The 12353-nt window shown below is 53.7% G+C and overlaps 1 protein-coding gene across 2 annotated transcripts in view; it reads left to right on the top strand.

The window, feature by feature from the left end:
* The window catches only part of RIMS3 (regulating synaptic membrane exocytosis 3), a 39940-nt gene extending 27993 nt beyond the window's left edge, over positions 1-11947 (top strand). For both annotated transcript variants that reach the window (XM_012735805.3, XM_012735806.3), the window contains 4 exons: positions 425-537; positions 3858-3959; positions 4248-4387; positions 5944-11947. In XM_012735805.3, the coding sequence (XP_012591259.1) occupies positions 425-537; positions 3858-3959; positions 4248-4387; positions 5944-6156 (568 nt within the window). In that variant the 3' untranslated portion in view covers positions 6157-11947. The remainder of the gene's footprint in view (positions 1-424; positions 538-3857; positions 3960-4247; positions 4388-5943) is intronic.
* Positions 11948-12353: the final 406 nt, after the last annotated feature.

Raw genomic sequence — 12353 nt, 5'->3', positions numbered from 1 at the left:
ATTTCAAACTTATGGTCAACTCAAACTTCCATTCTTAGAACTTGTTTCAGGCATTGAAATGTCTGGCCCAAGTCACTGGTTCCTGTCATTGGCATCCCCCAGTGAGGACACAGGTGTCTAACAGTCCCTGCCTTGTAAGAGTCACCTCAGATACCCCCCGGGCTGGAGGCTTAAATACCATCATCAGTCTGTAGTTGTTAGTCTCTTTTCTCTAGTGACATCAAATTATTTTTCTGTAGTGTGCAGAAATGAACAGTTCTGTTTGCCCCCAGCCAGAGTAGCATACTCAATGCTGTGTAGAGGAGAAACTGAGGCACAGAGGGGTGTGCCCAGTGCCCCAGGGGCAGAGCCCCGAAACCCACCAGCCACAGCCCACCCCAAGGCTGCCCTGACACCCTCATGTGCCCCTCTGCCTCCTCTGCAGGTTCATCTTCCCCACCACCCGGCTGGGGGCCGAAAGCCAGTTCAGCGATTTCCTGGATGGGCTGGGCCCAGCCCAGATTGTGGGGCGACAGACGCTAGCAACGCCACCCATGGGTGAGTCTTGCTGAGGGCAGGGTGAGTGGGGCAATGGGGTCCCTGCGTGATATGGTGTGAGCAGCAAAACGGAGTCCTCACTCAGGCGTTCTTGCCAGCGAGGAGGAATTAGTGGCACACTCATCAACCCCTCCCCCATCACAGAGGCACGACGGGCCCCAGCCTTTCCCAGCTGGCCACCCTGCAGCAGCTTTCACAGCACGTCCCCTCCGTCACTTCACCACACACTCGCCCCCTCTCCCACCGCCCACTGTGTGCCCGGCAGTGCTAACGGCCGGGCGTAAAGTGCTGAACAAAAATGTCACAGCATTGGCTGCCACGGTTTATTCTATTACCAACTCTCTGTGTGACCTTAAGCAAGTTGCCTCCCTTCTTTGAGCCTCAGTTTCCTCATCTGTAAAATGGGAATCTGCAATCTCACAACACTTTCTTGGGCTCCTCTTAGATGCTTTGCTTGAAGTATTTCAATATACTCCTTCGGCACTGTGGCTAATTTGACTGGTTACTCCTCATAGAACAAGCCTTTTAGTCGTTTTCTCACCCCTTCTCTCTGCAGCTGCGAAGTACAGCGAGCCCTCAGCATCCATGGGTCCACATTCATGGACCCAACCAACCTTGGATTGGAAACATTTGGTGGGAACAAAATTCCACAGAGTTCCAAAAAGCAAAACTTGAGTTTGTTGCATGCCAAATGCTATGTCAAATCCACACAAATGAAGTGATTTGTAGGCCTTGTGTTAGATATAAGGACAGTCACACTTAACGATGGGGATACATTCTTAGAAACAAGTTGTTACGTGATTTTGTCATTGTGCAAACATCATAGAGTGTACTTACACAAACCTAGATGGTATATAGATTTTCATTTATATATATATTTTCATCTGGAAAGTCAAATATCCCAGCATCACTACTGAACATCAGTCACTTCCCCTACTTGATCTGCAATACCAATATCAAATGCCATATATCAGGTTTTTTAATATGCTCCATTATAATCTTATGGGACCACTGTCATATATGTGATGCATCATTTACTGAAATGTCGTTATGTGACATGACTGCAACCTAGAGATGATTTAAAGTATACGGGAGGAGTCAGGTGCATTGGCTCACACCTGCAGTCCCAGCTACTCAGGAAACTGATGCAGGAGAATTGTTTGAGCCTAGGAGTTCAAGACCAGCCTGAGCAACATAGGGAGACCCAGTCTCAAAAAAAAGGATATGGGAGGATGCACATGGGTTATATGCAAATACTATGCCCTTATATATAAGGGACTTGAGCATCCATGGCTTTTGGTATCCATGGGTTTGGTGGGGGGAGGTGAGTCCCAGAACCACCCCCACCCCCAGATACCGAGGGCTGACTGTGCTTCCTGAATTTTACACATGGTCCTCTTGGCTGCTTATTTCTCCAGATCTCAGAAGGATCCTCACTCCCTCCTTTAGGTACGGGCTGTGTTGGCTTCCAGCAGCTCCTCCCCAGCCTAGCTTCCCCAGAGCTGCCTCCTCACCTCCACTCCTTCCCCTTCAGTCTGCCCTGAGCAGTGTCTGACCCAGGCACCCTGCTTAGCCTTCATCTGGACGTGTTTGACCTTTGACCCTCAGCAAATGAGGAAGCCAGTGCAGACAATGCCCTGCTATGAGTCATGTGGTGGAACTGGGGTTCCATTCCAGGCAGGATGCTCTGCCCTGCGCTGCCCTCAAAAGTGCCCACTGCTGGAAGAGGGGTCCACAGGACATTCACAGGGTGAGGGGCAGCTCTCATCCGGCCCTTGGATTGGATTTGGCTAATTCCCAGCCCTCGCTCCAGTCTCTTAAGGGCCTGGGGAGCTGCTTCTCCCAGCTCTCAACCCAGCCACCCAGCCACGGGCTGGGAGGCAGTAAGCAGAGCCAGCCACTTCCACCTGGCTAATGCACTATGGTGGCCTGAAATGTTTGTGTGTGGTGCCCCCTGGTGTCCAATCATGGGAAGGACAGGTTTGCCATTGCTTGTTTTTTTGTTTGTTTTGTTTTTGAGACAGAGTCTCGCTTTGTTGCCCAGGCTAGAGTGAGTGCCGTGGCGTCAGCCTAGCTCACAGCAACCTCAAACTCCTGGGCTCAAGCCTCAGCCTCAGCCTCAGCCTCCCAAGTAGCTGGGACTACAGGCATGCGCCACCATGCCCGGCTGATTTTTTTCTATATGTATTAGTTGGCCAATTAATTTCTTTCTATTTATAGTAGAGACGGGGTCTCGCTCTTGCTCAGGCTAGTTTCGTACTCCTGACCTCAAAGCAATCTGCCCGCCTCGACTCGGCTTCCCACAGTGCTAGGATTACAGGCGTGAGCCACCGCGCCCGGCCTAGCCGTTGCTTGTTATAGTGAGCCGAGGACATTAATTCCCAGGACCTTCCCTTTCCCCCTCCCCCATGAAGAGGTCAGGAGTAGCTGGATGGAGGGGATGAATTCCAGATATCACCTGAAAGTAGTAAATTCCCATCTTCCCCAACACAAACAATGCCATGATGGCTCAGAGAATCTAAAATGGGTGGCCAAACGCAAAGTCTGGCCCATTTAATTTTTCTGGATCAGGCATATGATCCTGCGCCCCTTTGAAGGACTTCCCTGTGTTCCGAGCAGCTACTATGTAATTCCAAATTCTGCCAACCCATGTTGAACAGAGCTAAGAGTTCCTAGAAATCAGATAAATGATGTGACTCCACACACAGATCTTGCCCCAGCGAGATAATCTGTTTTGTGGGAACACCTAACTTGTCACCGGGTGCAGGGAGACGTTCTCAGCTCTCTGCACACAGGAAGCCTGCTGGCCTTCCCGCCCTCCGCTGGCAACATGCAAGCAGGTCCTGGCTGTCAGGTGGCACCTCATGTCCTGTGCAGTCTTGTAGCTCGGCATCTCTTCATACTGACATCCTTTCGATATTTGCTCAACATATGTGTAGAGGAAGGCGAAAAAGAGCCACTGAGCCCAGGTTTCCTCCTGTCTACCTGACACAGGAAGCTCTGTCCCCAAACTTGCCATTCTGCTCAGTATAACAGAAGCCTCCTGGTTAGCCAGACCTAGCTGGGAGTCTGGTGGTCTCTTTTTACCCAAGCCTGCCCCTTAAGGGTCATGCCCCCACCCCACCCCAAGGGACCTACCAAAGTATCTCTCAGCCACTTTAAAGTGATCTCCCGAGAGCTGGTCTGGCACATGCGGTTGGCTCCATCTTGTTCCCTTTCCAAGAATGATGCAGCATCCTCCGCAGACTGGTGTTCTGCATGGCGCGGGCTGGCCCGCCCTGGCCTGGCTCTGCGTGGACTCACCCTCTTCTCCCTCACAGGGGACGTGCACATTGCCATCATGGATCGCAGTGGCCAGCTGGAGGTGGAAGTGATTGAAGCTCGGGGCCTGACTCCCAAACCAGGCTCCAAATCCCTCCCAGGTGAGGGATTTTGGAAATGGGGTCCTTGGCAGGGAGGCTGTGGGTCTAGCAAGTTCCCAGTTGGCCAAAATCAGTGTTCTTGACAGTGGAGTCACAGCTTGCTTGGACAGCCAGTGACTAGGGTGGGGTAGGGGAGGGTGGAGAAGTCAGTGCTCTGGTTGCCTCCCCCATCTGCTGTCCACTGGTTGGCTCGTCCTATGCACCCTGCTCACCTCCAGGTCAGGGACAGGGCGGGCCATAGCAGTCCCTCCTGGACCCCTCCCCATCATGCTTGTTCTCGTCCCTCAGCCACTTATATCAAGGTTTACCTGCTTGAGAATGGGGCCTGTTTAGCCAAGAAGAAGACAAAGGTGGCCAAGAAGACCTGTGATCCACTGTACCAGCAGGCCCTGCTCTTTGACGAGGGGCCCCCGGGCAAGGTGCTACAGGTAAGTGTCACAGGCAAGTGGGGCAGGGCAGGCTCTCAAAGACTGGAAGTTGTTGCAATTTCAAGTTTTTCATTTATGATTTCTCCTGTGCCAAGCACTGTGCAGGTGTGTTGATTTGTATCACCCATTTTTTTCCACAGCCCAGTGAGGTGTTATTGTCTCCAGCCGATTCATAAGGGAACCAAGGTTCAGGGGGTAACGAATTGCTCCCCAGGTTGCACAGCTGGTGGGTAGAACCAGGACCTGTCTGACCGCTGCCTTCTGCTTCCCCTGGTGCTGACGTTTATTGCACATCTGCTCAGCGCCAGGCTTTGCGTTAGGTGCTTCCCAAATGTGGCCTTGTTTCAACCTCGAGATGATCCTGCGAAATGGCTATGATTCTCCCCACTTTACGTACGAGGAAACAGTCTCAGAAAGATGAGGTGACTCGCTTGAGGTTTCAGGCTAGTAACCAGCAGAGCTGAGTTGAACCCAGGCCAGTGACTCATCTCAGCCACCTGAGAGTAACAAACCCTCTGCACACTTTGTGTTGTTGGCCCTTCATGACAGTCCCAGGAGAGAGGTAGCATCATGCCCATTTCATAGGTGGAGAACCTGAGATCATGTGAGGACATTGCACAGTGCTGGCTCTGTCTCCGGGCTCAGTCCTGAGTTCAAACTCCAGCCCAACACTCGCTAGCTGCAGGTGGTCTGTAGTGAAGATTAAACGAGAGATGGCACGTAGAGGGCCTGGCACGGGGCCTGGCACCTAGATGCTACTCGGCAAGTATTAGCGGACATGGCCGTGGTGGCTGTGGGTCTTGCCTGAGGCCACACGGGTGGCAGATAAGAGGCTAGAGCCGGGGCTGTCTGGGCCGTCTGACTTCTCATGCAGGCCTGTTCCTCTGGGCTGAGCTGGCTCTGTGGTAGGGGCCCTTGGACTTGCAAACTTAAAGACCTGCAGAACCTGAGGGCTCCGGGGTAGTGGGGCATGGTCTTGGGTGTCTGTTTAAAAAAGAATCACCAATAAAAAAAAAAAAACGTGTGAAAACCACCGGGCTAACCTGTCCCTTCTCACACATTACGGCAGAAACACCGAGGGCCGAGGAGCGCCAGTGGCTTATGCAGCCCCACAGCGAGCCAGCAGCAGGGCTGGCGCTGTGATCCAGGTCCTGGACTCTCAGTCTGCCCCTTCCGAGGGAACGCTGTCGTGGGGAATGCTGGAAGCTGTGGAGTCAGACACACCCACGTCCATTCCAGCTCTGCCACAAATTACTGTGTCTCTTTGGGTTAATGAACCTTTCTGAGCTGCAGTTTCCCCTCAGTGGATGTAATAATACACAGCACCCGCCCTACACGGCTTGCTGTAACGATTGAAATGACGAATATAAAGTCCATAGGGTCACACCTGGCACATGTGACATGCTCAGTAAGTTGTTGCCCTGACTCAGTCTGAGTCCTGGCTCTCTCTGTCCCCTCTGTGCCCAGGTGAAACTTACAGGTTCCTGGGGCCACTGTCCCATCCTGGAGTCAGGGAAGGAGCTCAGTCCCTCCCTCTCCTCCTCTCCTCCTGGCAGGTGATCGTCTGGGGAGACTATGGCCGCATGGACCACAAGTGCTTCATGGGCATGGCCCAGATCATGCTGGATGAGCTGGACCTGAGTGCTGCGGTCGCCGGCTGGTACAGACTCTTCCCCACCTCCTCAGTGGCAGACTCCACGCTCGGCTCCCTCACCAGGCGCCTGTCCCAGTCCTCCCTGGAGAGTGCCACCAGTCCCTCGTGCTCCTAAGGATGTCGGGAAGAGAGGCTGGGATGGTGGTGTGGGAAGGGGTGCCTGCTGACCCCACCTCCTCCCCTGTACATAGTCTCCATGTCTTTCTGGCCCCCTGTCCTGCTGCATGCCTCTTGGCTACTGGGCTTGTCCCAGCTGGCAGTGGAGACTGTGGTGTGTGTGTGTGTGTGTGTGAGTGTGTGTCCGTCCACATTCTATCTGTTCACCTGTCTGGGTACAGTCAGACCTGGTGACTACATGGGCTGAAATGTCTTCATGTCTCTTTGTGTCTTGTTGAAAAGAAACCCAAAGGAGTGTGGTGGGGACATGACTCACCCTGAGGGGTCTCCAGGGGTGGAGGCGGTGGATGTGGCCACTGGACGGTCCTGCTGTGTTCAGGAACCAGAGCAGCGCCTGCGTGTTCCTGCTCGTGCCCGCTCCTGGTGGTCTCCCCATTGTTTTCTGTCTTGTCTTTTGTTCCGCCCTTGCCTCTCCCAGCACCGCTGCTATTTCCTGAGGAATGTAGCACCCACTGCAGCTGGCCATACCGAGGCCCCTCTGGGAACCCCCCCACACACCCTCCTCCCCATGTGAGCTGCTCGGGCAGCTCTTCCTTTGTCCACTGAATGTGTCCTGCAGCATGTAGCATGCCATCCAGCACCCTGGCCAGGGCCCCGGGGGAGGCAGAGGATGCGGGGTGCTGGGGCTTGGAGACCATCTTCTTTGTGGGGCTGGAACCACCTCCTTCCTACAGTGAGCCACAAGGAGGTCTTAGTCCCCAGGGCAGCTGGCCAGGTGCCCCCTGAGCATTTGTCCTTCATCTCCTTTATCTCTTCAAGCCTCCTCCTCTCCAACATGCCAAAGGAGCTCTCCCAGCGGGACCAGGAGGTCAGCCTCAGAGGGGATGTTACCTGCCAAAGCAGACAGTCCCCTCTAGGCCCTGAGGGTGGCCCTGTCCCCCTCTGGGCTCATGCCTGGCAGGATGTGACTTGGTAAGGAGGTGCTGAGAGCAGGGCTTTCTGCTGGAATAAGCCAGGCTACGGCTGACTTGTTCTGAGACACCGTTGAGAATCCTGCCTGACCTTTGTGATTAGCTGCATGAAATTGTTCATTTGCGGTTCTATGTTTTGCTCATTTCCAAACCAGGGTCCCTGTCTGGGAGCTCAGACTCACATGGGCTCCAGCCTTCTGGCTCCATGAGCAGCCTGGCTCCGGACTCTAGTCTGCCACCGTCACCAGCTCTGTATAAGCAATACTTCCCCCTCGGCCTCCCTGTCCTCTCGCGCTCCACCACTGCCCCAGAAAGTGGCCTGCCCAGGCACCTTGCCTGCCTCTGCTTTCTCCCCCACCCTGTCTGGTTGGAGCTTCTCGCAGCTACTCATACCCTGACTTGATTTGACCGCTGGGCCCTGTTGGTGGGGACCAGTGCCTGGGCTGGACCCCCTGTGAGGTATGTTTGCTGGGAATCTTGACGTCTGGCTCAGGGATGCCCAAATCTGTCCCTCTCCCTCCTCGGGCTCTAGGGTGAAAGGTGAAAGGTTGCCCAGGAGATGGGCAGAGCAGCCCTTGGGTTCAGGGCTTGGGGGAAAGCTCTCTTTCTCCCTCTTCCTGAGACACCATCCCCAAGTGCTAAAATGACTGTGGCCCAAGTACCTGAGGCAGGGAGGCGCCCCCCAGGTAGCAGTGGAGAGGTCTCAGCCTGGTGCTGGGCCTCCATCCATAACCAAAGTTGGGGGGTGGTGCCTGGGCCATCTCAGCCCAAAGGGCCTCCTTGCCTGGCAGGGTTGCTTGTTAGGCTGAAGCCAGAGTCACCACCCTCCCAGGGAAACTAGGAGAAGCCAGGACCCCACCTGTCCTGCCCACAGGACATGAGGGGGTAAGGGCAGGAAGGAAAGAAGCAGAGTTAGCTCCTGGGCTTGTCTCCCACCTGAGCCTCCATTCTGGTATTGTCAGAGAAGAGAACCACAGTGTGCATAGAGGAGTGGGGAAGGCAGCCAGGTTGGCTTTTCTTTTAGCAGAAATGCTCTCCCCAGTCCCAGTGCTCAGACTGGGTAATGCATGCCTTTCTCGTGTTCCTACCAGTGGGGCAAAGGGCTCTGTATTCCTTGACCCTAGTGGGGGGAGGAAACTCGCTTGCAAAAGGGTATTTTTATCTCCTATTTGTGAGGTATTCACCTGTAGAGCAGTTGCTCTCAGGATGGTACGGAAACACTCCACATCTCTGGAGTGATGGGATTGTTAGTGATCTGCAGGGTAGCGTAGATGTTTGCTAGTGTATCACCAAGGGTGATACCCAGACTGTATAGTCACCCCCAGGAAATGGGGGCTACCAACACAATACTCTCCTCTCTCTAGGGGTCCAGGAAGGTGGGGAGCTGCCCAGCAGCATGGCTGCCACTGGGCAGCTCTAGGCCACAGTGCCCTTTGACTCTGGGGGGCAGTTAGCACAGGGAAGGAAGGGTCTGGCCAGAGGAGGGGCCTGATGTGCTGGTAACTTGGGCTGACCCGCCTACAATCCCCAGCTGTCAGAATGGCCAGGCGTTGGGCCACCCCACTGTCCCACCTTGCTAATGGAAGGTAACTCCTCTCCAAATTGACCTTGGGGAATTATTCTTCTTCGCCAAATAAATTACTAATCCCCACCTATATTTCCCCCACGAGGGTGAGGATGTGTGAGGCTGCTGTGCATGTGCGATGGGAGTGGCTGAATTTAAGAGTTTCTCAGCATCCTGGATGCAGAGGCTTGTCCGAGAGGCCACTCTGGAGCTAGTCTGTCCCAGACGAGGAGCGTGCACAGGTGTGATTCCTGGCCTTCCCTGGGCTGGGAGAGCATGTGCTCTTTGAGGAAGGGATGGTGGGGAAGGAAGGAGCCTGATCCCTCCAGAGTTCTCTCTACCTTGGGGCCAACTCACTGCTGGGTTCAGTGTCCTGGCTCCCGACATGTCCCCTCACCCCACATGAAATCCTGCAGTGGTTACAGGATGGGAATCTTTGTCATTCCATCTGCTCTAGTCAGGAGGGTCATCACAGATGTGACAGAGACAAGAGTGGCCCTGCAGTGATGCTGGGCTGTGGGCAGGGACAGTGATGGGTGACTCAGAGCATCTGTCTTCGTAGTCTGTTCAGTCTGCCCCACTTTCTTCACAGACTCCTTTTTCCTGCAGTGGGCTTTGGTATGAGGCAGGCTCCAGTAAAAGGAGCCAAGTTTTGGTTTGACAAGGGGAGTTTGATCCTTCAAAAAGAACCATCTCCAAAACTCCTCCCTACCCCATCTCTTCTGCCACCCAATTCTATGAGGAAAGGAGCACTTAGGAGGCTCTTGGGACTAGCAAGTCCCAGGCAATGCCAGCATTTCGTGGGGCTGAGGCAGAACCTAGGAGCTCCAGGGAAAGGGCACCCATGGAGCTCATCTCTCGTGGAATCACTGCCAGTTAGAGCACTGAGGTCAAGCCAGGCCTCCTGGGGGCATGACACCTCTCAGGGCAGCATGCCTGACCTCTTCTTTACTGCCAGCCTTGAGGAGAGCGGAAGCCTCCATTTTTAAAGACAATAAAGACCTCCAAGGGTATTTCTTTGGAAATGAAATGTAGCACAATCTCAGCTTGCGTTCCCCGGAGCCCTGATGTGCAGCCAGGGTCCCTCCTGCAGGCCCTGCTGCCCAGGAGATGCCGAGCTCCTCTTCCCCTGGGGCTCCAGAGCTCCTAATACCTCATACTCTCCCCACCTTCCTCAGCCCAGAGCGCAGCAGGGCTTTAGCAAGGCTGCTCTTCTGTGTTCCTCTGACTGCTTCTAGCACTGTGCAAACTCTGCAAGAAATTATTGCTGCCTTCGCTCGATGTTGTAGACGAGTTGCTCTCCACCTTGGGGAGAGATGGCCTGTCACTCGGGGCCAGGAGGTTGTCCAGCAGTGTTTCTGCAGTGGCCGCAGGGTGATGGAAAAGAAGAGGCCTGCTTCCCTGCCGCCTCCTACCCTCCTCTTCCTCTCCTCAGAAGTTTCTTCTCCAATATCCTGACACATAAGATTCTTTAAAATGCTGCTTACTCTACTGGACTGTCTTTCACTGAGTGATCAGGGAGGAGATGAAAAGGTGGACACATCCCCTGCCTTCTCCCTCTCAAGTCTGCTTTTCGCTTAGCTCAGAAGAGGTTGGGGCAACACAAGCATGCCTGAAGAGCAGGGGAGCCCCCCACAATCAGGCGAGGCCTGGCAGGGGCTGCACTGGCCTGGTCTGGCTGGGAAAGGGTTATTTTGAAAGCGTGCCTGAGCATCTCAGAGCAATGTCAGTGATGCCAAAGAGAGCAACTTGGCCTCCTTGGGCACCAACTCCGCTGGCTGAGCTGCACAAAATGTGGCTCAGATGTTGGCGTGCCCGATGGTGGGACCTTGTTCTCTGACAAAGGGCTTAATCTTTCCATGTAGCAAAGCAACTCCCCCTCCCCCCAACCCTGAGCTTGGGCTTTTGTGGGCCCGGCATGGCTGTGCCTGCGAGGGAAGCCACATCAGTGAGAGAAACTTGCATTCTCTCTGGGGCCTAGACTGGCGTGGGGCAGGTGCTCGTTGAAAAATATAAGTGTTTCTGCTTTGGGAAAACCAGGGCTCTGGAAACTTGGCCCGTAAGGACAGGGCCTTGGGCCTCCCAAGGAGTTCACGCTGATGCCAGGACCCTTCTTGGGGTCTGGGTCCCAGACAGCTTGGCTACCAGAAATGGGACCTGGGAATTTCAGGGGCAACTGAGCATCTGCCCCATAGACAATGGCCTGGAAAGGGATAGCTGGCTATGAGAAATCAAAGGCTGTTCTGTATAGTTTTGCCAGAAGCCGTGACCTTGGGCAAGACTTCTCACTTTTCTGGGACTCAGCTTCCTCATCTGCAATATCAGCATTTGCCAGTTGCTCCATGGTTCCCTCCAGGTTTTAAAAGTCTCTGATCCGGAGCTGATGAGGGTTGCCAGCCTGGTGCACCTGGTGCCCGGTTCCATGGGCTGGTTTCTTCCAGCCCCTGGTGCCCCCACTGGGCGCAGGTCTTCATCTGGTCCGTGCCCAGATGCTGCTTCTGACAAGAACTCTGGGAATCCTAACAGACCCTGCTTTCCCCTCTTCGTGGTTTGTCCTCCCTCTTTTACGCTTGTGTAATGACGAGAGATAATTAAGGGTTATCTACAATGGACAATTTTCAAGGTGCTGATGTGATGTCACAGACTCAGCTGCACCCTGAGTTAGGTCAGTGTCCCCACCAGCAGATGAGGCCAGGTCATTCCTCATTTCTGCTTCTAGGGTGGTATCAGTGGGTGAGTTGAAGATCTGAGAATTTTAAAGGAAATGCTCTGTGATGGGAGGAGAGAGAGAACTTAGTTCCTTTCAAAATATTTTGCTCCTTAAAACCACTTCTCCCTCCAGAATGCCTTTTACCAGACATCACCCCAGAAGGCAGAGTGGCTGCTTCCTTTGGGAAAGCAGGCCTGATGGCTCTACCAACTCCTTCAGCATGTAAACTCACAGCAGGTGGGAACCCCTTTTTTTAGAATTTCCAAATGCATCCTGCGAAGAGAGAAGATAGCTGATAGGGACTGACAAGCACACTGTTTAGATAAGAAGCAATTAGCCTTTTATATCTGTGCTCTATACATTTTCTATGTGCAGCATCTTTCCAAACTTGTGGTTCCTGGGTGGCAGGTGGACAGCTGGGAGGGACTGCCGGCTGTTTCATACAACGTTCTTGCCAATTCCCCTGGGAGAAAATTCTTCACATGGCTTCTGCATGTACAGTATTTGGGCAGCAAAACATGATTAAAGTCATTTTGAAAGTGGTTTCACGTGTGGCTTTCTGTAGACAGTTCTTAATTCTAGGAGAGAGAAAATAGGGTTCCAGGTGACTAAAAGGAGGAGGAAGAGGGTGCCTTGGTTGAGAGGCAGGAGAGAGCAGTTTATCTCCGGAAAAGGCATGAAAGCTGTGACATGGGGCTCTGACTCCTATTTGGGGAACTCTATTGCCAAAGCAATGTCGTTGGGCTGTGGAATCTGCTTGGTCCAGGCAGCTTCTGGCTGTGTCTCCCAAGATCCCTGCCTCCAGGCCCTCAAAGCCTTCTATTCCCATGGACTCCACAAGGGTAAGCGGCTCCACAGCGAGACTCCACAGAGGCTAAGGCCACTGCTCTTGACCCACTGTTCATTTCTTTCTGAGCTCTTGGGTCCAGCAGCTCTGCTACAGCATATGG

This window comes from Microcebus murinus, chromosome 2 (assembly GCF_040939455.1).
Source record: "Microcebus murinus isolate Inina chromosome 2, M.murinus_Inina_mat1.0, whole genome shotgun sequence".
Taxonomy (NCBI): domain Eukaryota; kingdom Metazoa; phylum Chordata; class Mammalia; order Primates; family Cheirogaleidae; genus Microcebus; species Microcebus murinus.
Note: the sequence above shows the minus strand (reverse complement) of the source record. Positions and strands in the feature narration are given on the sequence as shown.